This window comes from Erinaceus europaeus, chromosome 5, assembly GCF_950295315.1.
Source record: "Erinaceus europaeus chromosome 5, mEriEur2.1, whole genome shotgun sequence".
Lineage (NCBI taxonomy): Eukaryota > Metazoa > Chordata > Mammalia > Eulipotyphla > Erinaceidae > Erinaceus > Erinaceus europaeus.
This window is the reverse complement of record NC_080166.1, coordinates 33593992-33617981: the sequence shown is the minus strand read 5'-3', so window position 1 is coordinate 33617981 and position 23990 is coordinate 33593992. Positions and strand designations below refer to the sequence as shown.

General features: G+C 42.9%; 1 protein-coding gene across 7 annotated transcripts in view; it reads right to left on the bottom strand.

The window, feature by feature from the left end:
* Positions 1-23990, bottom strand: part of PDZD2 (PDZ domain containing 2) — a 527012-nt gene that overhangs the window by 39147 nt on the left and 463875 nt on the right. For all 7 annotated transcript variants that reach the window (XM_016191465.2, XM_060191196.1, XM_060191199.1 and 4 more), the window contains 7 exons: positions 20024-20166; positions 14270-14389; positions 12855-12969; positions 9075-9148; positions 8526-8751; positions 7099-7216; positions 4159-4291 (listed from right to left, as the gene is read on the bottom strand). In XM_016191465.2, the coding sequence (XP_016046951.2) occupies positions 4159-4291; positions 7099-7216; positions 8526-8751; positions 9075-9148; positions 12855-12969; positions 14270-14389; positions 20024-20166 (929 nt within the window). The remainder of the gene's footprint in view (positions 1-4158; positions 4292-7098; positions 7217-8525; positions 8752-9074; positions 9149-12854; positions 12970-14269; positions 14390-20023; positions 20167-23990) is intronic.

Sequence of the window (23990 nt, the reverse complement as noted above, 5' to 3'; positions counted from 1 at the left end):
GGGTCAAGGATTCTAACTTTCTTCTGAGACAATCACTCCAAACATGGACATATAAGAAGTGCAGCCGTGCTAACTGTTGGCTTCAAACAATGTATACAAACAGAATTGTCGGCTGATTCCCAAGTTCATTAAGCAGAGCACTCAGATGCCACAGTTACCAACAATACAGCTGATATCTGCCTCCCTCTAGAATATCCTAGCTTTTCTTCCCCCAAGTCATTTTATTAGGAAAATTATGATTTTACAAGACAGCTTGTCACATGGGTACTCTTTTTTTTTTTTTTTCCTGCATAACCATTATGCTGTCTCCCTAGCTTGTTTTTTTCTAAATGGAAATTCAAACCCATATCAAACTTGCCAGAATAGTATAAGACCTACATTTATTGTTTGTTTTTTATTTTGCCACATTTACACTCATGCTTCCCCCCCCCCCCCGCATGTGTGTGCATTTTAGCCTTTTGTTAAACCATGAACCCTCACCCGTAAATATGTTGGCATTTATGTAAAAAGAGTAATTTGAGCATCTCAAATGATTTTGAACACTCTGAATAAAGTCACTCTCTTAAATAAGCCTGGTAGTATAGTCAAATCCTGGTCATTTAACAATGATATGAAACATCAGTCCATATTCCTGTTTGGCCAACTATCCTAACAGGATCTCTCAGAGGTGCTGTTGAAAGTGTATTTACAGAAAGGAAGTGGAGGGCCAGGTGGTAGCACACCTGGTTAAATGTACACATTACAATGTGCAAGGACCCAGGTTCATGAGCAGTGAAGCAGTGCTGCAGGTGTCTCTCTGTCTCTTTCCCTCTCTCTTCCTCCTCCCCTTTCTCTTCCCCCTCCCCTCTTAATTTCTCTCTGTTTTTATCCAATAATAAATAATCTTTTAACATGCATAGTTTCTTCCTTTCTATCTTTCTCTCTCTCTCTTTCTTCCTTCCTTTTTTTTTTTTTTTTTTTTTTTTTTTTGCCTCCAGAGTTATCACTGGGGCTGGGTGCCTGCACTACGAATCCACTGCTCCTGGAGGCTATTTTTTCCCTTTTGTTGCCCTTGTTGTTTATCATTGTTGTTGTTGTCACTGTGGTTGGATAGGACAGAGAGAAATCCAGAGAGGGAAAGACAGGGAGAAAGATAAGACACCTGCAGACCTGCTTCACCGCTTGTGAAGTAACCCCCCCCTGCAGGTGGGGAGCTGGGGGCTCAAATTGTGATCCTGACGCCAGTCCTTGCGCTTAACCCACTGTGCTACCATCCAACTCCCTATAGTTTCTTTTCTTTTAAAGGCAAACGTATTTTGAACATAGATGGCATTTGTGTGTGCTAAAATAACATTTAAGATAAATAGCATTTGGATAAGCCTTGTAGTTTTTCTTAATAAGTAAACATATCTGGAACGGATACAGCATTACATTTTCATTTAGCAGATAAATCATCATCATACCATGGTCACTATGCAGCCTTTTCTGGCCAGCTCCACAGAAAATGAAGTATATGCACGCACATGCTCGTACAGCAGACTAATTTTGAACAAACCAGCTGCAGAAGCTATAAACTTAAAAAGTGGTTATCAGTGCTGGGGAGATAGTACAATGGTTACACAAAAAGACTCATGTCTGAAGCTATAAGGTTCCAGGTTCAATCCTCAGCACCACCATAAGCCAGGGTTGAGCAGTGTTTTGGTTTAGAAGAAAAAAAAGTGCTGCAGAGCTAGGAGATAGCTCATCTGGTACAGTGTATACTTGCCTGTGCACAAGGACCTGAATTTGAGCCCACAGAGGAATGACTATGGGGGGTGAGGGGGTGGTATTTCACAAATGGTGGAACAGGCTGCAACCTCTCTTGCTCTCTGTTTCCCCTCCCTCCCTCCCTCTCTCTCACTCACTCTCTCATCACACGCTTTATCAAGAAGAAAGGAAACATGGTTGCTAGAAACAGTTGTACTATATTTTTCTTGATGTATTTGCAACTGCTTTTCTGAGTGATAGAAAAATGGCAGGAGTTAGCAAGAAGTGAAACTTTTCAGACAGGGGAGACCACATAATGGTTATGCAAACAGACTTTCATGCCTGAGGCAGCAAAGGTCTCAAATTCAACCCCTAGCACCGCAGTGCTCTGGGATAAAAAAAAAAAAATTGTATAAGAAGTGAAAGACTTCCTGGGGAATTGGAATCCTGCCAGTCATGCCAGCACTGATTAAAAACTGCCCTCCATTTCTTCCTTCTATTCAACATCAATGAGAAGCTGCTACCTAAGCAAGATGGAACCCTTGCTTGCTTGCCTAGACCCACAGGGCTTACGTACTCCAAGTGGCAACCCCTGCTCTAGCCATTCTGAGAACCAGAAGGACAGAAAACCCTGTGGTATTGCTCTTGGAACAACATGAAAACCAAGGCAGCACACACATTCAGTTCTGAAATGTGTCATGGCATGAAATGGTGGGCTAAGTGGAGCAAAAAGAGATTACACATTAAGTGGAACCCTGACCCAAAGTAAAACAGGGTGTGTTGCTACACGTGAGGATGCCATGCTGACCTGGGGGAAAAAGAGCCAGGCAGGCCAACAGTGAAATCTGGATTTGCTGGACACATGTCCAACAACATTACGGACGACCATTTCATTGTGGTGAGAAACACAACTCAGATGTCTGTCCTGTGGCTTCACTGAGCATGAGCCAGCTCACCAGGGTTACTATGCTTTGCACTGAAATGCCATTTGGCTGTTTCGTTGCTTTGGCAAATTTGGTTGATGTGCTGCAGAGATGAAGCAGACCACTGAAAAAAAATCATGATCTGGGTGATGTTGGGTGATGACATGCCTGGAAGGCAGCAACTGCAACCACTGCGCCCTGGCCCATTCCCTACTGTGTCCCAGTGGGTGGCAGACCGGAGAAGGAACTGTTAGGAATGGATATTGCCCTTGTTATAACCTCTAGGGTGTTAAGTGACCCAAACAGAATCCAAGGGACAGCAGGAGAACAAGCAGAACAGTTTAGGAGAAGGGCCCCAAACAGAAAAGGAGAGGAAAAGGGGAGTGGCCAGCAGAGGAAATGGAAAGAGGTAGACAAGCAGGGAATTTTATAGGAATGATTCTTTTGAGAATTTTTTTATTTTTTAATTTTTTCCCCTCCAAGGTTATTACTGGGGCTTGGCTTCACCATTCCTGGTGGCTATATTATTATTATTATTTTGAGCGAAGGAAAGAGAGATGGAGAGGGAGAAAAAGAAAGACACATGCAACACTGCTGTACCACTCTTGAAGCTTTCCCCTCTGCAGGTGGGGACTGGGGGTTTGAACCCACGTCTTTGCTAATGGTAACGTGTGTGCTCTACCTGGTGCATAAGCATTTGGCCTCCAGATATCTGACTCTTAAAAAAAAATGACTCGTGGTCTGGGAGGTGGTGCAGTAGATGAAGCATTGGACTCTCAAGCATGAGGTCCTGAGTTCAATCCCCAGCAGCACATGTACCAGAATGATACCTGGTTTTTTCTATCTCTTTCTCCTTCTATCTCTCTCATAAATAAATAAATAATTAAAAAAAAATGACTATTAGTCCATCAAACCCAGTAGCTTGGGACCATGTTGGCTAAAATCAAACACAACTAAAATAATACAAAACACATGGGCCTTACAAGCTGATAGGGCTCAGCACGTGAAGTGTTTTAGCTTCTAAAGTGTGAAGCTCTAGGTTCTATGCCCAGAGCTCCATGAAAGCACCATGGGTAGCATCGGGGGAGCTCCATGGTGGGGGAACAGTGCTTTGGTGTTTCTCCCTCTCTTTTGCTCTTTAAAATTACAGAATAAATATTGAATTGGGGAAGATGAGTTAGGAGTATCACTCATGTGTGGGCTTGTGTTCACTGCTGGGCACTGCATAAAAGAGCCCAGACCAAAAACCCAGTTGGTTAAGGCATACAGCTCAAATCAGCCCCACCCTCCCCTTCCACTACCATGACTGTCAGAACATTCTAGTAAAATTTCCCAAGAGCACAAGGATGAGTCAGTCCAGACCAGCAATGCCTTCCTCATGTGTCCTTATGTGTGTCCACTCCCAGAGAGAGGGCAACTCAGTCAAGTGTGTGCCCAGCTGAGAATGTGTGTGTCCCTGACAGACTGCTAAGCACCCTCCCACACACTCAGAAGGGTATCGATACTCCACCTTTGGATTGGGGTGCCGGCCGATCACGAGGCGAACGGGTCCTGGAGGGCACTTGCTCAGGATGGAATGGACTTTGCTTAAAGCAGCGTGGCGGACGTTGACAGAGTTCACTTCCAGGATCTGATCTCCACGGCTAGGGAGGACAACAGAAAGGATATTCTGGTTAATAGTTTCTAGAAGTCTTTCTTTCCAGGAGAGGCCTTGTAACTAAGTGCTTAAAGGGGCAAATGACATCTGTTCCATCTTTGCAACTATGTACAGAGTCAACACATCCTTCTAATCATATTAGATCTTTATTTTCTTGGAAAGAGACAGAGAGAAATTGAGAGAGAGAGGGAACTAAGAGAGGGAAAGAGAAAGAGAGACACCTGTAGCACTGCTTCACTGCTCATGAAATTTCCCGTGCAGGTAGGGGTCAGGGGGCTTGAACCTGGGTCCTCGAGCACAGTAATATGCTCAACTAGGTGTGCCACTACCTGGTGCTTTTCAATTTTCTTTAGGTACCTTAGTTCCCTTTCTTTTATGGATAGAGACAGAAAGTTAAAGTGGGAGGGGGAGATACAGAGGGAGAGCATTGGGCCTGGGTGGTGGTGCACCTGGTTGGTGGCACACATGTTACAATGCACAAGGATCTAAGTTCGAGCCCCCGGTCCCCAGCTGTAGGGGGAAAGCTTTGTGAGTGGCGAAGCAGGGCTGTAAGTGTCTCTTTTCCTCCTTATTACCTCCTTCCCTTTTGATTTCTGGCTGTCTTTAGCCAATAAATAAAATAAAGAGTTAAAAATTATTAAAAACATTAAAAAAGAAAGGGGGAGAGTGCTGCTTCATTGTTCATGAAGTTTCTGCCTGCAGATGAGGACCAGCGGCTTGAACCCAGGCCCTTACATGCAGTAAGGCGTGCAGTCAACTGGGTGCTCCACCTGGGCCCCTAGCACCTTAGTTTTCCAACTGGTGAAAGTCGTTATGCTTATCTCCCTGCATTGTCAGAAGTAGTGGGAAATAAAATGAATAAGAAAGGCATTATTTCTGGAGCACACAGAGTAGGAAGGCAAGGCAGAAAGTGAATTTGCCTAACAATGTCAAGGAAGGGGCCATACTATTTCCATTATATACAGGGAAGGCCACTCTTCTGAGAGGTTACTCAGAAGTCATACACTGCCAAACCCAGGTCTGCCTGATTTTGATCTACCTGACAGTTCCTTGACCACCATCAGTTTCCTTCTTTTCACCATCTTGGAATGATTATTGTAATACAATTTAAGAAAGAAATATCTGATGCTTAAGTTTTCTCAAGAATTCATAAAGTAAAATTAAACAAATGCTTCAAATTCGAACAAATGAGAAATTGGGGACAAGATGCCCATTTTGACTTGAAATTATAGGGAGCAAGAGAACTTGGAATAAAAGAACAAGGAGTCTTTATGTGGGGTTTGAAGAATGTTCATTTGGCAGACTCCAAACATATGGAACCATTCAAGAGAGAAACATCATCTTGGGATGTCATTAAAAGATTTTTTTTTTTCAGTGGGTTCTAAAGTATATTTTCTTTAATGTGCTTTGGATGATTTGTTGAATTTTTTTTTTCATATGGAAACCCACTCTGATGATTAACTAAAAACATAATATAATCTATTAACAGGGCCACTGAATGGCAACCTCAAGGAATGTTATTTTGATAATTCTTCAACTGCTCAAGGATTTATAAGATTATAGGAGAGAAAGGTGATACTGTTTTCAAGTGAATGTTAAGCCAGGCACAAACTCATTACAGTATATATTTTATTTATAATAGAATACCTAGGGGTTGGGTGATAGCTTACTAGGTATAGTGCTCACTTTACCTAATGCATGAGGACTTGGGTTTGAGACCCTAGCCACCACATGGGACCACAGTGCAAAGGGGAAAGTTTTCCTAGTGGTGGAGTGGTGCTGTGGTATCTCTCCTTTTTCTAGCCCTTTCTGTTTCTTACCCACTATCTGGAAAAAATGAAAGAGAAGTGTATCTAGGAGCCAGCAAAATAGCTTACTTAGGAAGGTGTCTGGTCTGCTGTGTGCCTGGCCCAGGACTGAGCTCCTGGTACCCTGCATGGCATTTGGGAGGGGGGGCTTTGGTGTCTCTCTTATGTCTTCTCTCCCTCAACCTCATCTGGAAAAAGGCAGCCTGTACTGACCAGATATCCCTTGTATAAGCAGGATGTCCATGCTATAACGCATCAAGCTAGACAGAGAAAGCAGACAATCAGTGGTTTCAGATAATGTACCTCTAGACATCACCGCTAAGAAAGCAAAGAAAGAGGGGGTCAGGTGGTGGTGCACCTGGTTGAGTACACGTCATATAATGTGCAAGGATCCAGGTTCAAGCCTTCACAAGTAGTGAAGCAGTGTTGCAGGTGTCTTTCTATCTCCTCACTCTCAATTTTTCTTTGTCTATCATATATTATATATATTTGAAAAATACAGACAAGTATTTTTTTTTAAAGTAAGCAAAGAAAGAGAAAAGGTTCAAGAGATAATGGTAGCAAGAAGGACTTGGCTCCTATTCCAGGGCATGATTCCAGGACTCTGCATCCGTGATTCGGCACTATTGTGAGCAGGTCCCCGCCTCTTAGATGAATTTTTCATAAATGAACATGAAAGTGAGCAAAAATATTTAGATAATCAGTGATGTCTACTGTATTCTGCTAGGACTTCTGAGTCCAAATAGAACAAAATAGGTCAGGGAGATCCCAGGTCATTGAGTTCAACCAACTATTATTTCTGTTTGCTTGTCATCTTTGGAAAGGTTATTCACGCAATCCTGGCTATAGTGCAGCTAAATAATGCAATGATTTAGAAGCCCCCGAAGGAATATAATAATAAAGCAGATACACGTGTAGGCATTCATGTTATGCACATCTATTCACAGACACACCAGAACCCTATACAATCAGGCTTACAACCAACCTCAGATTGCTCTCCATCTTGGCCACTGATCCTGGCGCCAGGCTGTGAATGTAGATGCCTGGGGGGCTGTTTTCCAAGGCCAGGCAGCAGGCACCAATGCCTAACCCAACTCTTGGCTCTGTGCACAGCAGCATTCAAAGACAGGGAAAAAAGGGTATCAGTGATTTTAAAATACATCCACATCCATGCAGACCAATAACCATTTATGACTTTGACCAGACAAAATGCAGACCCTAATTTTCTTTTTGCAATGCTGCCATATTCTGTTAATGACAGGAATCCAAGGCAGAACCCAGACTGAATGATTCAAGGGTCGCTTTTTGGCTTAGTCTTCAGTCTCCTCAACTCTGCTGCTGGAAACAGGCAGAATGTAAGTGATGTTTTCCCTATTTGGGATATACAACGCTAGGTGTTCTTCTGCATCCCTCCCCATTTTTAAATTTTTATTTTTTTGCCTCCAGGGTTATCACTGAGGCTCTCGGTGCTGGCACTATGAATCCACAGCTGTTGGAGGCCATTTTTTATTGGATAGGACAGAGAAATTGAGAGAGGAGAGAAAGACACCTACAGACCTGCTTCACTGCTTGTGAAGCGACCCCCCCCTGCAGGTGTGTGTGTGTGTGTGTGTGGAGCTCAACCAGGATCCTTGTGTGGGTCCTGTGTTTATACTATGTGTGCTTAACCCATTGTGCTACTGTCTGGCCCCCTTTTACCCCTTTTCATTGGTTCATCTCTTGGTCATTTAATTGCTTACCAAACTTTGAAGGCAAGGAATCAGGGGAAAAGCAGGAAGATTTGGTGGTTGTCTCTGTTAGTTATTGGTGTTAACCATATTCTTCACTATAGTTTTCTTCTCAATAATTTTTTATACTAGCCCTTGAATTAAGTAAGTCACTAATTTTTCTACACGAGTCTATGACACATGCTAATAATGAATTTGACTTCAATTCATCTGGGAAGCACTTCCTAAAATGATTCCCCTCACATCTGGAAAACAACTACAATCTCTTAATTATTTATTAGACAGAGACAGAGATAAATTGAGAGAAAAAGGGGAGACAGAGAGGGAGAGAACAAGTTAAGACACTCGCAGTTCTGCTTCACCACTTGTGAAGTTTCCCCCTTCAGGTGGGGACCAGGGGCTTGAGTCCAGGTCCTTGAGCTTTTTAACATGTGTGTTCAACAGGATGTGCCACCACTCAGCCCCTAAAAAGTCACAATCTCTATTTTTGACAGCTGGGGAGAAAGCATAATGGTTATGCAAAAAGACTTCCATGTCTGAGGCACTAAAGATCCCAGAGCTGAGCTGAACTCTGGTAAAAAACAAAGACAAGACAAGAGAATCTCTATTGGGCTTCATTGTCCATCTAATGAAAACCACATATTGTTGACAGGATACAGCAACATCGAGGAACAGCCAGGATCACCTTTGTTGAGTGTGACTTCCATGACAATCCTGTCCTTGGGCCCAGGGGCCTTCCGCCCCAGGGATGCAGCACTGCCCTCCTCTGAGCCTAGTGCTGAGGTGCCCCCACTGGCGGTGAAGTTTGGGGAGCTGGATCTGCTCATGTGTGTGGGTGTGGAGCAGGGTGTGAGGCTCGGGCTCAGCAACTTTGTGCGTACTGTGAGGACAAACAAGCCGCTCCGGATTTGCTGCCAAAACAAGAGGAAAGTAGGGCAAAAACATTCAGATCCTTCCGAGGTTAAAAGTGAAGACACTCCCCCTGCCTCCAGACCCAAATCAGAAGAAGATAAAGCAAGAAGTACATAGAAGGTAAAGGAACATGATTACTGAGGCTTGGGAGGTAGCATAGTGGGTAAAGTGTTGGACTTTCAAGCATGAGGTCCTGAGTTTAATCCCTGGCATCGCATGTGACAGAATGATTGATGCTCTGGTTCTCTGTCTCCCTCCTCCTCCTCCTCTCTCTTATAAATAAATAAATCTTATTAAAAATAAAGAGTAAGAATGTGATTACCTTAAAGGTATGGATGGCTTCTTGAAACGTCAGGCCCTTTATTGGTATTCCATTTACATCAAGGATTTCATCCCCTAGTGACCAAATATGAGAGTTACATTAATGTCAAGGCTGATGGATGTGCCCTATATTTACAGATCAAATGGCAAAAACTGAGTTCCAAGTCTTTATTATCTTTGTTTAAAAACTCCAGTCCCAGCATGGGAGATGGTTATGCATATAATGGTTATGCAAAGAGACTTTCATGCCTGAGGCTCCAAAGCCATCAGGTTCAATCCCCAGCACCACCATAAACTAGAGCTGAACAGTGCTCTGGTAAAAACAAACAAAAGACAGACAGACAGTCACACACACACACACACACACACACACACACACACACACACACACACAAACAAACAAAAAACCCTTTAACTCAGGGCCTATGCAAAAGCCTCTTGTTCCTAAGACTCCAAGGTCTAAGGTTTAGTCTTTAGCACCACCATAAGCCACAGCTGAGCAGTGCTCTGGTAAAACAAAACAAAACAAAAAAAACAAAACAAAACTCAGTGGCAATATAGCACCCTAACCTTAACCTCTAACCCCTAGCCCTTAGCCCCTAACCCTACCTCATGAAGCATCTATGACTTGAAGAAAGGCAGCTCCCCATGCCTCTGGAATCACCACAGTACTTTGAAAATGCTCTCAATGACAGCAACCAAAAATTTATGCTGAGATATTATTTATCACTGACAGCTCTACTTCCACAATTATCTTTTTTATTTTTTAATTTATTGCCACCAGGGTTATTGCTGGGGCTCAGTGCTAGCTCTAAAAATCAATCACTTCCAGAGACATTTTTTTTCTTTTTATTAGATATGATAGAGAGAAATTGAGGGGGGAGGGGAAAATAGAGTGGGAGAGAAATGACACCTGCAGACCTGCTCCAGTTTGTGAAGCATCTACCTGCAGATGGGGAGCAAGGGCTAGAACACAGGTCCTTCCCCTTGGTAATATGTGCCCTTAACCAGATGTACCACTGTCTTGAAACCCCCCCACCCCCAAGTATCTTCATGCCTGGTCTCCTAGATGCTGATCCAGCCTTGCAGTTACTCAGTTGACAAGCTAGGCCTCTATCAAAGAACTAACTGTGGGCCAATTTCCAGTTATGCTCCCTCCCCTTTTCCCTCACTCTCCGGGATATATCTGCAACCCCAAGAAGGCAAAGTTGGGTCATTTAAAAAAAATTTTATTTATAAAATGGAAACACCAACAAGGCAATAGGATAAGGGGGGTACAGTTCCACACAATTCCCACCACCAGAACTCTGTATCCCATCCCCTCCCTTGATAGCTTTTCTATTTTTTAACCCTCTGGGAGTATGGACCCAAGGTCATTGAGCCACAGGCCTTTTGGAATATAACTAAAATAAACTTACTAGCTATCTACAGAATGGAGACCCCCACACCCCAACTCTTCAACTGCACTACTCCAGCCTTTAGGTTCATGATTAGTCAACAACTTGTTTGGCTTTATATGTTAACTCGCTTTTCAGCCACCAGGTTCCAGATGTTAGCATGATGCCAACCAGACTTCCCTGGACAGACAACCCCACCAATGTGTCCTGGAGCTCTGATTTCCCCCAGAACCCCACCCCACTAGGGAAAGAGAGAGACAGGCTGGGAGTATGAATTGACCTGTTAACACCCATGTTCAGTGGGGAAGCAATTAAAGTTGGGTCATTTTTTAAGCTGGTAGTATCTGCAGGGAACAGAAAAGAGCATAGATATCCTGTTGACTTATCAGAGCTTATTTCTGGTTTGTACTCTTGTGACACATTTTTTTTTGTTTGTTTGTTTTTGAACAGAGCTTCATCAAAGGCACTACAAAGATGTCACAGAGGGAAGAGCAGATGAAGCTGGCATAGCAAGGCCGTGTGGAAGAGGGACTCCCTTCCCCTCTAACAAAGGGCAAGGCAGCCCAGGAACACACATTTTCACCTCTGGTAGACAGCTGGTCCTGAACTCCATGAAAAGAACCCTGGAGAAGCATTAAAGAGACAGCAGCCCCCTTACACACCAGTCATACGCTTTCTCTTTAACGCAGCTACAGAAGTTCTGAATAACCATGCTTTAAAAAATCACCTGGGATAGCCAATTATTCAACTGGGTAAGGAGGTTTGTTTCTACATTGGAGACAAAAAAAAAAAAAAAATCATGACATTAAAAAGACGGTTTAAGTGTTTAAGTGGTCCAGGAGGTTGTGGAGTGGGTATAGCACTGGATAATCAAGTATGAGGTCCTCGGTTCAATCCCCGGCAGCACATGTACCAGAATGATGTATGGTTCTTTCTCTCTCTTCTCCTACCTTTCTCATTAATAAAAAAATAAAAATAAATAAATAAGAAGAAAAGGATGGTTCGTGCCATCCTTTAGAAACCTTTATCCAAAATATTCAAGAGGTAAGTCATTCAAGAGGTTGAAAATCCATTCCAGTGACTTACATTTATTATCCATGAACACATATCAGAAAATGGTATTAGGACAATTCAGTGCTATCAGCCTTTCCTGACTACTGGTTTTCCCCTCCATTTTGTTCCTTTCTTCTAGCACTGTAGAATGCATTTCAATCAAGTGAACACATGGCACATCCATTATAAACACACTCGGTTAGAATTTTACATTATTCTGAAACTAGACACTGGCACCACATGGGAGTCAACCCTTCCAGTAAGAAAGAAGTAAATATTCTACCTTCAGAACATTAAGTCTGAGCACCTCTTATTATCAGCATGCAAACTTCTAGAGTCACTCTGCCAAAAAAAAAAAGGTACCATTCACTCAAAAAAAAAAAATTACCTGGGGGGAGAGTACAGATAAAAAAAGGATGACAGAGGACCTAGTGGGGGTTGTATTGTTATGTGGAAAACTGAGAAATGTTATGCATGCACAAACTATTCTATTTACTGTCGAATGTAAGACATTAATTCCCCCAATAAAGAAATAAAAAAAAATTACCCAAATTACACAATGACATCAATAGCTTAGGTCAACTGAACTGACCAGCCACAACAACTTCTAAAATAATTAAGTAGAGATGTTGTGACTGAATCATTTCACAAAAGAATTATGTTAAGGGGAAAAATAAGGATTTACAACACAATATTCTGAGTTTGGGACTTATGGAGAGTGGAACTTAAATCTGTTCATCACACACAAGTCGTTACATGAGGCAGTGGGTGTGTTCACTAAACTTTTTGGTGGCAGTCATTCTGTAAAACATACAAGCGTCAAATCATCACATACACCTAAAAATTTACACAGCATTTATATCCGGCTGTATTTTGCTAAAGCTGAGTTGGGCAAGAAAGGAATTTGCTGAGTATGTTTATTTGTGACTAGCTGAGGAGGATGTAAAAGATGTTTATTTACCCCAGCTCTGGGGTGAGTAAGAATGGAGGGCAAACTCTCAGGCCTTCTCAAGGCAAGGAATAAGAACAAGGACCAAGGAGACAAGACAGATAAAGACCCAAATAAAAATATCAAGTCATTTGCCCCACATCCGTTTTATTCCCACAACTCTTTGAGATAGGTGTTAATATTCCAAGTTTGTAACTAAGGAACGTAGAGTCTATATTATACCAATTGTCCAATATCATGGTAAGAGTTGGGTTCAATCCATGTCTATTCAACTCCCAGGCCCTTGGCTATTGTGCTATTTGTTTCACATCTTCAGAGAGGGGTCATTTCTCACAGAATCACAATTCCCCATCCATGAGGACCACCAGGAGAGTTTTCCTACCTTCCTTCAGTCTCCCATCTTCTGCGGCTGATCCATTTGGGAAAATGGTCTTGACAAATATTCCCATCTGGCCTCGAATGCAGTCTCGCCCTCCAGCAATGCTAAAGCCAAGGCCCTACACCCAAAGAAGACAAGAATTCAAGGTGTCAGTGTTATTTTACTCATCTTTTAAAGCACAACAGTCACAACTTGAGGACTCCTTCACTCTCAGCCAGGATGAGGTCAGCCAGGTTGCTGTAAATTCAAGCTTATATTTCCTGTTGCCACCCCTCCCCATGTCCCCACCCAGGGTTATTGCTAAGGCTCGGTGCTGGCACTACAAATCCACTGCTCCTGGTGGGCAATTTTTTTTACTGTATTGACTAGGACAGAAATAAATTGAGATTGGAAGGGGAGCTAGAGAGGAAGAGAGACACCTGCAAATCTGCTTTGCCACTTGTGAAGTGACCCCCTTGCAGGTGGGGAGCCAGGGACTCGAACCTGGGTCTTTGTGCTTCATACTATGTGCACTTAACCATGTGCACCACCACCAGGCCCCACTTCCTCAATCTACATGCTCTGTGCCAACTCTGTATTACAGTAAAAAAACCTACTGAAACACATTTAACTTTTAACAATCTGTGGTCTCCAAAAATGGCAATTAGATGGTGGAACCCACCAGTTGTTCACAAGAAGCACTTCACACCATGCAGGTCCCAAGTCTTTGTTTCTTTTCAGTCTTTAACTTATATCTTTCCATCAAAGTGGGGATTTTGCTCTGTATGTACTATCAAGTTATTTATGAGCTGAGAAGATAGCGCAATGCTTTTGTGTAAAGATATTCATGGCTGAACCTCTGGAGGCCCAGGTTCAATCCCCAATACCAACATAAGCCAGAAACTAAACAATGATCTGGTAATAAATAAGTAAATAAATAATATTTGGCTCCCTTGCTTCCAATAATGACAATACTACTTGATGCATTCAAAAGAGTTGCCAGTGACCCAGGATGTGGCACAATGGATAAAGTGTTGAACTCTCAAGCATGAGGTTCCAAGTTCAATTCCCAGTACTGTAGTGCCAGAGTGATCATCTGGATATATATATATCACCTCCCAGCTCTTAAATAAAATTAAAAAAGGTCTTTTTTCTTTTCTTTTTTTCAATTATGGTAAAAACTGGGCAGTCACACCACTTCCAGGTGGGTTCTCCCTTCAAAAGGGTAAAAGAAGGTGTGGCCACCTCACTTGGAAGCCAATGAGAAAGAGAGCCAGACACTGGATTCCTCCTTCTGCCTTCTGCTGTGCATGTCATGTGCAAAAGCTAGAAATCACTGTTAGAAATGTAAACTCCCCCCACCCCCCCCCCAAAAAAAAAAAGAAATGTAAACTCCCACTCTCCAGCTGGAAGGCAGGAGGCAGAGCAAGCACACTCACCTTGCCTTTCTCCTTGTACAGCCCAATGATAGATATGACCGATGGCCGGATGAGCCTCCAGGGTGATTCCACTTGTGTGGTGCTCAGGGAGCGGGTGGACTTCTTAACGATGTGGTATTCCTGCAATTCAGCACAGGGCACACATGATCAGAAGGTGTCACATGTACTGTGTGGTCACTGGCATGAAAATACATTCATACCGGGGCTGGACAGTCATGTATCTGGTAGAGCACACAAGTGCAAGGACTTGGGTTCTAGTCTCCAGTCCCTACCTGTAGAGAGGGAGCTTCAGGAATGGTGAAGCAGAACTGTAGGTGTCTTTCTCTTTCCCTCTCTACTCTGCCTAATTTATGTTTCCATCCAATAAGTAAGTAAGTAAGTAAGTAAATAAATAAATAAATAAATAAATAAATAAATAAAGGCGGGGCGGGGGACAGCATAATGGCTATGTAAAGAGAGTCTGAGGCTCCCAAATCCTAGGTTCAGTCTCCTGCAACACAAGCCAGAGCTGAGCAGATCCCTGGTTAAAAAAAAAAAAAAAAAAAAAAAAAAAAAAAAAAAAAAAAACAATAAAAATAATAATAAAGAAAATTTTGGTAAGAAAAAAAAATTTAAAAAAATCCCTAAACAACAATAACAAAAAAAATACACTCAGATCATGATGCTCTCAGTTGCCTTTGTATTAGCCATTTCCCTTTGGCCCAGGTCTGGCCCATGTTTCTTTTTCTTTTAAGATTTTATTTATTTACTCATGAGAAAGATAGGAGGAGAGAAAGAATCAGACATCTCTCTGGTACATGTGCTGCCAGGAGGTTGAACTCAAGACCTCATCCTTGAGAGTCCAGTGCTTTAGTCACTGCGCCACCTCCTGGACCACAGGTCTGGCCCATGTTTCTTACAAATAATATTCCAAGTAGGACTGGTAAAACAGCTCAGTTGGCTAGTGTGTTGCTTTGCCATGTGCATGATCCACATTCCAGTCTGGCCCTCACCACATTGAAGGAAGATAAAAGAAAACTTAAAATGATGTTCAAGAATAACCCTTAATATAATTGCCCCACCCTCTTCCCTGGACCCAAGAACAGTTCAGACATGTGGTAGGTATTTCTTTTTCTTTGACCACACTCCCCAAGCCTGCTTCCTGCTTTCCAGGGCAGAGTCAAGATCTCCATCCCCAGAGACCTCAGGGGTGGTTCTGCCTTGGAAATCACCTCACTGCCCCCAGCCCAAGTTCCCAGGCATGATTAGAAAGAACCCCATCATTTGAAGCTTAACTCACTCACTCAAGAGCTTAGCAAGCCCCTTATTTCTTATAACCCTAGGCCTCCCAAGCTAGAGAACTGCTGTTCTATATAAAACACCCTGCTGCGAAACAACAGTGGTTTTGGTTCTAATCCCTCAAATTTGGAAAATAAAATATTTTCCCACAAGCCACACTTTTCCTGGCATGAGCAGCAGCTCAAATCTCTTTTTCTTGTCTGTTGCCTGTGGGGGTACATGCGTGTGAACAGGCTACACTATTTTCAACAGAAGCAAGAGAGTCAGTAGAACTATTGCTAAAACATTTCTTGCAATTCTTCTCAGAATAAAGATTTCCTTCTGGCTTTATCTTAATGCCTTTTCAGACATCAAGTTGGAGATGCTACCATGATGCCAACCTGACTTCCCTGGGCAGGAGACCTCACCGGTGTACCCTGGAATGTCCTCTCCAGAGCCCTACCACACTAAGGGAAGATAGAAACAGGCTGGGGATATGGATGGACCTGCCAGTGCCCATGTCCAGCAGAGAAGCAGTTACAGAAGCCAGACTTTCCATCTTCTTCACCCCTATAATGACCCTGGGTCCATGCTCCCAGAGGATAAAGAAGAGAGAAACTTCCAGTGCAGGGTATGGGATACAGATCTCTGGTAGCGGGAATTGTGTGGAATTGTACCCCTCTTATCCTATGGTCTTGGTGATCATTATTAAATCAATAAAAAATAATAAAATATTTCCTAATGACACTGATGATATTCCAGCATATAGCAAAAACAAACAAGCAAACAAAAATGAGATGTATGCTAATATTTTTGTATTTCTGGCAGCTGAAAACAATTGCATTTTGCAGTTTTACAAAATATTTGCCAACAACATGGGCCTTCTAGTCTCCTGATTCATTAAAAACAAACAAACAATGTTGGCTTGATAAAGTGATTACCTTTCTAGTGAACCATCATGGAGATTGTTAGAAATAACTCCTGCGTGAGGATCCCAGTTCAAGGCCCCAGCTCCCCACCTGCAGGGAAGGTCCCTTCGAAAGAAGTGAAGCAGGTCTGCAGGTGTCTATCTTTTGCTCCCTGCTCTGTCTTCCCTTCTCTTTCAATTTCTCTCTGTCCTATACTACAATAACAGCAACAACAATAACAACAACAACAGTGGAAAAGAGATGCCACCAGGAGAAGTGGATTCATAGTGCAGGTACCAAGCCCCATCGATAACCCTAGAGGCAAAAAAAAAGTAACAACTCCTGGGGTGACCTAGAGGTAGCATGGTAGATAGAGTGCTAGACTCGAAAGCAAAGTCCTTAGTTGAACCCCCAGCATTGTATGTGTCAGAGGGGCAAGCCCCTTCTCTCTCCCTGTTACTAAATCAACCCTGGTGATCAAGGGAGTGACAGATGCCACAGCCAGATAGCCCTCACATCTTCTCTATTACTAAATCAACCAATCTTTTTAAGAAAAAAAAAAAAAGATAGCTCATGGGTTTTGAACACTCAAATACAGAGGTTCATGTGTAACCTAGTAAGGGGGACTCTTTCCTGATCACCAATCTCTAAAAGTATGTCACTCATTCTCCCTTTTAGAATCTATCAGGAACTCAAGTTCTGCATGCTTCACTGACCTCTCGAAGTGACACCCCAGCTCCATCTGTGCTGTCCAATATGGCAGCTCCTAGTTGCCTGTGCCCACTTTTACAGCTGATCCTTAAATAACACAGGGGTTCTGTCTAGGCTGTCAAACTCCTATAGATTGAAGTTCTGTGTATAACTTCCAACTCCTCTAAACTTCAGTGTACTCATTCACTGGTATCCTTAAGGAGACTGATTGCATGGTCCCTACTCCCATACAGATATGCAAATCTGTGAATATTCAAGTTACTTAAGAGTGGGTGCTCTTTATCTTTAGGGTCTGCATTTGTGAATATACTTTATTTATTTTTTTTTTGCCACCAGGGCTATTGCTGGCGCTCAATACCCATATGACCCGACCACTCATGGTGGCCTTTTTTCCTTTAGGTAAAAGGTGAGAGACAGAAGAGATCTCACAGCACCGCTCCCCTGGTTGGTGAAGCTTCCCCCTGTAAGCACTCCCATGTGGTTGGTGTGTGTTTGAAGCTTGGTCCAAGTACACGCTAATGTGTATGCTTTTCTGGGTGAGCCACATCCCAGCCCCCCACGTTGGTGAATTCAACACCCAAGGTTGGTTGAATACACAAATGCACACCTCATGGACTGGGAGGCCCAGCTGTACTCACTGGAATAAGCATCTACATATAAGTAAACCTGTGACTAAAACCCATGCTGTTTAATTTTTTTTTAATTTGCTTTTTTTCCCCTTTTGTTGCCCTTGTTGTTTTATTATTGTTGTTGTTATTGATGTCGTTGTTGTTGGATAGGACAGAGAGAAATGGGGATAGGAGGGGAATACAGAGAGGGGGAGAGAAAGATAGACACCTGCAGACCTGCTCTGCCACCTGTGAAGTGACTCTCCTTCAGGTGGGGAGCCAGAGGATCGAACCAGGATTCTTTTTTTTTTATTTAAAAAATTTTATTTATGAGAGAGATGCAGAGAGAGAGAGACACACACACAGAGAAACACCAGAGCACTGCTCAACTCTGGTTTATGGTGATGAGGGGGATTGAATCTGGGATTTAGGAGTCTCAGGCATGAGAGTCTGTTTGCATAACCATTCCCCTGCCCAAACCGGGATTCTTATGCCAGTCAGTCCTTGCGCTTTATGCCATGTGTACTTAACCTGCTGTGCTACTGCCCAACCCCCACCCATGCTGTTTAAGGATCAACTTGACTTCAGTGAAGATGAATTAAAAGCACACTTCTCAGCCTCATTAATAACTGTTCATATGCTCAATAAACACAGGTGGGTATGATACTAGGCAGTCAGCAGAGATCTAAGACCATACCTACAATAAAGTCTTTACAGAAAGTTTTATCAGATAGCCCTCTTGAGACAATACCTTGTAGAGGACAGAGAGAGAACAACCCCCCCCCCAAAAAAAAAAAACCCCAAAAAACAAAAGAAAGAGAAAAGAGTAGAAAAACAAGAGAAGAGCAGAGGGAGGACAATTTGAAAATGAAATAAAGTTTTTCTCTAGTGGCCCAGGAGATAGCATAGGGGCTAAAGCACTGGACTCTGAAACATGAGGTCCTAGATTCAATCCCTACTATCGTACTTTGGTGTACTCTCTCTCATTAATACATTACTAATATATATATTTAAGTATTTTCTCCAAAATCTTCACTTGTTTGTGCTTCCTGGAAGTCTGGTTGGAAATAGCTATTCTTGGGCTATGAAGATGGCGGTTTGCTCAGCAGGTCAATTACGAAAGTACTACTGCAGTGATTAGCAATTTTGGCCTCTCTCTTCTCCCACATTAACTAAACCAGCCCAACGGCATGACTTTCCCACAACTTGCCCATTTCATACTGATCCTCTTGGTTCAAATAGAGGGTTCTAAGCTGGGAGAAGTTTGAACCAGAACAGTTTGCTCTTCTGTTCTTTGGTTGTGTTTGAGTAGATTCAACAAGTAAGAGCCCGTTCAGTAACTGCCCTTAGCATGGCACTTCCTAGCTTACCAGTCAGGTAAAACTGCCTTCACCGTGACTTCAGCACATCACTTTGAATGAAATAACCTCTCTGATAATCAGCTGTCCTATCTGTAAAACTACTTTCCATGAGTTGCCAAGCACTTTGGGGTGTCATGGTTGCCACCCCCTCCCCCCTCCCATCTCTGCTTCACCCTGGGCCTGGGGACAAGATGCCAGTGGTTCCCGCTGAGCCATCTAACTGATGGTGCTAGGACTTAAAGAACATTCTTGTAGTTCCCCAGTGACTGAGCTACCTCCAACTTGGTTATGAGGTATCCACCCAGTTTTGATGGGGATGAAGAAGAGATAATTGAAGAGCCTACACACAGGGTCATGGAGGCCCCTGCTCTATAGGGTTGGGCCCTAGAATAGTAACACAACTACTTACTTCACCCCTCACATGACCTTAGCTGTTTGAGTCAGTACTCTGTAACAGGTAGGTTCCCAGGTATACAAGCACACCGTCCCTCTCTCCCACGTCCTCATACCCACCCACACAGTTGTTATGCTAACATATGATTCGCTCAACTGAACAAGCGATAGTGGTTTACCACAGACCAGGAGGCGCCATTGTCTCCTGGCAGTTGAAGGCAGCTCTTGTTTTCAAAACACACAAGAAGGGGATTGAAAAACTGAGGTTCTGCAAAGGATACTTTACCTCTCTCCTTTCTTTTGTTATGAGGCTGATTTTCCTTGGTGTCTCCCTGGACAGACCTTACTCTTTGTGTGATAATTCTTATTATACATACTTCTGGCTCACACAGATGGATCTCCTCTAGAATGTGGTGGTTCTTGTTAGTCTTTCAAAGATCAGAACACATACTTCTATCTATAACTAGGCACCTGTAGCTCTATGACAAGGTAAGAGGTTCTACAATTCTGAATTACCTGGGATCCAGTGGAATCCAGCAGCTGAGGAAGAGAGTGCTTCCGGCCATCTCTTGACACCTCCAAAATCCTGACCCGGGGGTCCCCATTGCGCACCATTAGCTCATTATATTCTTCCACAGACTCTAGACGGTGTACACCCCCTGGAAAAAAAAGAGGAAGAACATGGCTTGATATGGGACAAAAAGAGTCGTAAGCATGTGTGCACATGCAGGCAGATGTGTTGCAGTTATACCAGTGGTCTTGGTTTCCAGAAGGTGTGGCATCTGATACTTCTTAAAAATTAGTTTGTATGTATTTACTTTTGTTGACCTGGGGCCTTGTGTACATTTGATTTCACCACTCCATGCTACTTTTTCATTTAGATAGGCAGAGACAGAAAGAGCTAAAGACACTATGGCACTAACTTCCTCCTCTGCCATTGTATACCACATGTGGTGCTGGGAGTCAAATCTGCACTGTGTGCTTGTCAATGCAACGCCCTACCCGGTGAGCTATCTCACCAAGTTCTGCACAAGCTAGCTGTGCGTAGAGGCCGCTGATGCTACCCCAAAGAATGTGATATATATGCTATGTCATCCAAGTAAGACATAGTGGTGATAGACATGGGCATAAGCAATGGTGAGGATGCTATAGGAACACGGTCTCACAGTGTGGGAGGAATCTCTTGTAATCTATATAGTTCCACTATTGAGGCTAGTGCTTTTCTTCACGTGTGATAATGACATTTTATTTTTTGATTTAATTGAGTTTTTTCTTTGTAAGTTGAGGTCTTGTACATGCCTGAATTCAAAACTCCTGGTTGACTCATTCAGAGACACAAAGAGAGACAGAGAGAGAGAGAGCAAGAGACCACAATACTGAAGTTCCCCCTTAGTGTCATGGCACTCCCATGTGGTGCTGGGTCTTGAACTTCAATCATGTGCATAGCAAGGCAGGTGCCCTACCAGGTAAGCTGCCCTTCAGTCTCAAGATAACTTTTTAAAAACAGGATTTCTATTTTATTTTTATTTTATTAGTGATTTAATAACTGACATGTGTCAACAAGGGTATAATTTCACTGCCTTTCCAGCTACAGATTTCAAATCCCCAGTCCCTCCGCTGCAAGCCAACACAAGTCTCCTGAGACTCCTGATGGGAGCTGTCATCTCTACAACTATTTGTCTATATTTATACATAATTGCTCCCTTTTTTCCTTAGGTCCAGTCCTCTCTTCCCCTCCACACCACTAATGACACTATTATGACATTCATATGTCCTTCTCTTTTTTCCTTCTCTCTCTAGGTCCTGATGGAGCCAGAGTTCAGAGCCTTCTTATCCTCTTCCTTCTGTCACTTATCCCCCACTGGGAGGATGGATCAAAATTGTCTTTGGGGTGCAGAAGGTAGGAGTTCTGGCTTCTGTAATTGTTGCTCTCCTGGTCATGGATGTTGGCAGGTCAATCCATACTCCCAGGCCTTAAACAGGATTTCTACTAAGGCATAATAACCTACGGAAATATAATCATACATAAATCATACATAAATCATACATAAATCTTTCTAGGACATTTCACAAAATAAACTTAGCAATAGCCAACACCCAGACCAACTTCAGAATATTACCAGAATCTCAAAGTCCCTTAGTGTCATCTCTTACCTAAAGATGACCATTAGTCTAACTGCTAACATCATAACAGATTCTCTCTGCTCGTTCTGAAACTTCATATAAATGAATGTACATAAGACATACTTTTCTTTTTACTGACTTTCTGTTCTCAGCATTTGTTTGTGGGATTAGAGTGTGCTATTTCATGCCAATAGAGTTTTTTCTCTGTGGACTATTTCACACTATTTAGTGTGTGTATATAAACACACTACAATTTATTTATTGGCTCAGCTGCTGCTGGACACTTTGATTTTTATTTCTGTTGCCCTTTTCTTTTTTATTGTTATTGTAGTCATCATTGTTGTTATTGATGTCGTTGGGTAAGAAAGAGAGAAATGGAGAGAGGAGGGGAAGACAGAGGGGGAGAGAGAGATAGACATTTGCAGACCTGCTTCACTGCCTGTGAAGAGACTCCCCTGCAGGTGGGGAGCCAGGGGCTCGAACCAGGATCCTTTTGCCGGCCCTTGTGCTTTGCGCCACATGAGCTTAACCTGCTGCGCCACCGCCCAACTCCTGATTTTTATTTCTGATTTTAGAATCTAGAAAAGGGGCCCAGGCAGTGGTACAGTGAATAAATTCACAGACTCTTAAAAAGCATGTGATCCCAAGTTCAAACCCTGGCATCCCATGTACTAGAGTGATGCTCCTCCCCTCTCATTAACAAGCAAGCAAATAAATAAAATAAAAGACATTAAAAAAATAATCTGAAACAAGGTTCAGCAAACTCTGTAAAGCTCAGATAGAAAATGTTTTAGGCTGTATGGGTCACAAATAATCTCTTGCATATTATTAATTTTTTTCTTTTATTACAATCATCAAAATTTTTCTACCTTTTCTTTCTATTTTTATAGAACAGAAAAATTAAGAAGTGGGAGAGAAAGAAGAGACAGAGAGAGAGAGAGAGAGAGAGAGAGAGCGAGAGCCACCTGCAGTACTGCTTTGCAGGTCATGAAGCATCTCCCTCCTCTGGTGGGAACGGTGGGCTTTAATGTGGGTCCTTGCTTGTGGTATTATGTGGCCTCTACCAGGTGTGCCACTACCTGAGCCTGACCCCTGTGGGTCCTTGCATGTGGTATTATGTGGCCTCTACCAGGTGTGCCACTACCTGAGCCTGACCCCTCTTTTTTTTTTTCCTCCTCCAGGGTTATTGCTGGGCTCAGTGCCTGCACCATGAATCCACCGCTCCTGGAGGCCATTTTTCCCCCTTTTGTTGCCCTTGTTGTAGCTTCGTTGTGGTTATTATTATTGCCCTTGTTGACGCAATTCGTTGTTGGATAGGACAGAGAGAAATGGAGAGAGGAGGGGAAGACAGAGAAGGGGAGAGAAAGATAGACACCTGCAGACCTGCTTCACCACTTGTGAAGTGAGCCCCCTGCAGGTGAGGAGCCGGGGGCTCGAACCGGGATCCTTACGCCGGTCCCTGCGCTTTGCGCCACATGCGCTTAACCCACTGCGCCACCGCCCGACCCCCGCCTGACCCCTCTTATAGGTGTTTCCTGCGCATGTCATTTCTACTGAATGTAGACCCAGGAGTGCGAATGTTGTGTTATAGGTGTTTATTCACCATAACCAGTGCTGTGTCATGGACACATTGGGTTGTTGGAAAAGTCATGACATGTTTTTCTATGCAAACATGCATTTGACTTTTATGACAACCCAATAGTTTCTCTACATCCTCATTTCACTAGGCAGCATCAGTCTTTTTCATCCTGGCCACTTTAGTAGAATTATAATGACATTTTACTGTGGTTCTCAATTTATATTCTACTGGTAATGAAGGAAATGGAGCTTTTCAATTTTTTAATTGGCTTTTCAAATACTCATTTTTCTTTCTTTTCTTTTTCTCATTACCACCATGGTTATAACTGGAGCTCAGGGCCTTTTCTGTTTCCCTCCTCCTGTTTCTTTATTTGATAGGACAGAGAAAAATTGAGAGGGGAAAGGAAGATAGCAAGGGGACCGGTTGAGCACACATATTGCAATTGCAAGGACCTGCATTCAAGGCCCCAACTCCCACCTGCAAGAGGAAGCTTCTTGAGTGATGAAGCAGGATTGCAGGTATCTCTCTATCTCTTTCCCTCTTTATCTCCCCCTTCCACTCGATTTCTGGCTGTCTCTAGCCAATAAAGAGTAGGGGGAGATATGCAGTACTTGTTCCACTGGTCATGAAGCTTCCCCCTTGCAGGTAGGGAGTGGGAGCTTGAACCTGGGTCCTTGCACATGTTGATGTGAGTGGTACTGCCTGCCCTTCTCATTTTTCTTTTGTAAAGTTGTCACATGCCTAGTCTAGTCTTCTACTCATCTTTTTTTTAAATTTTTT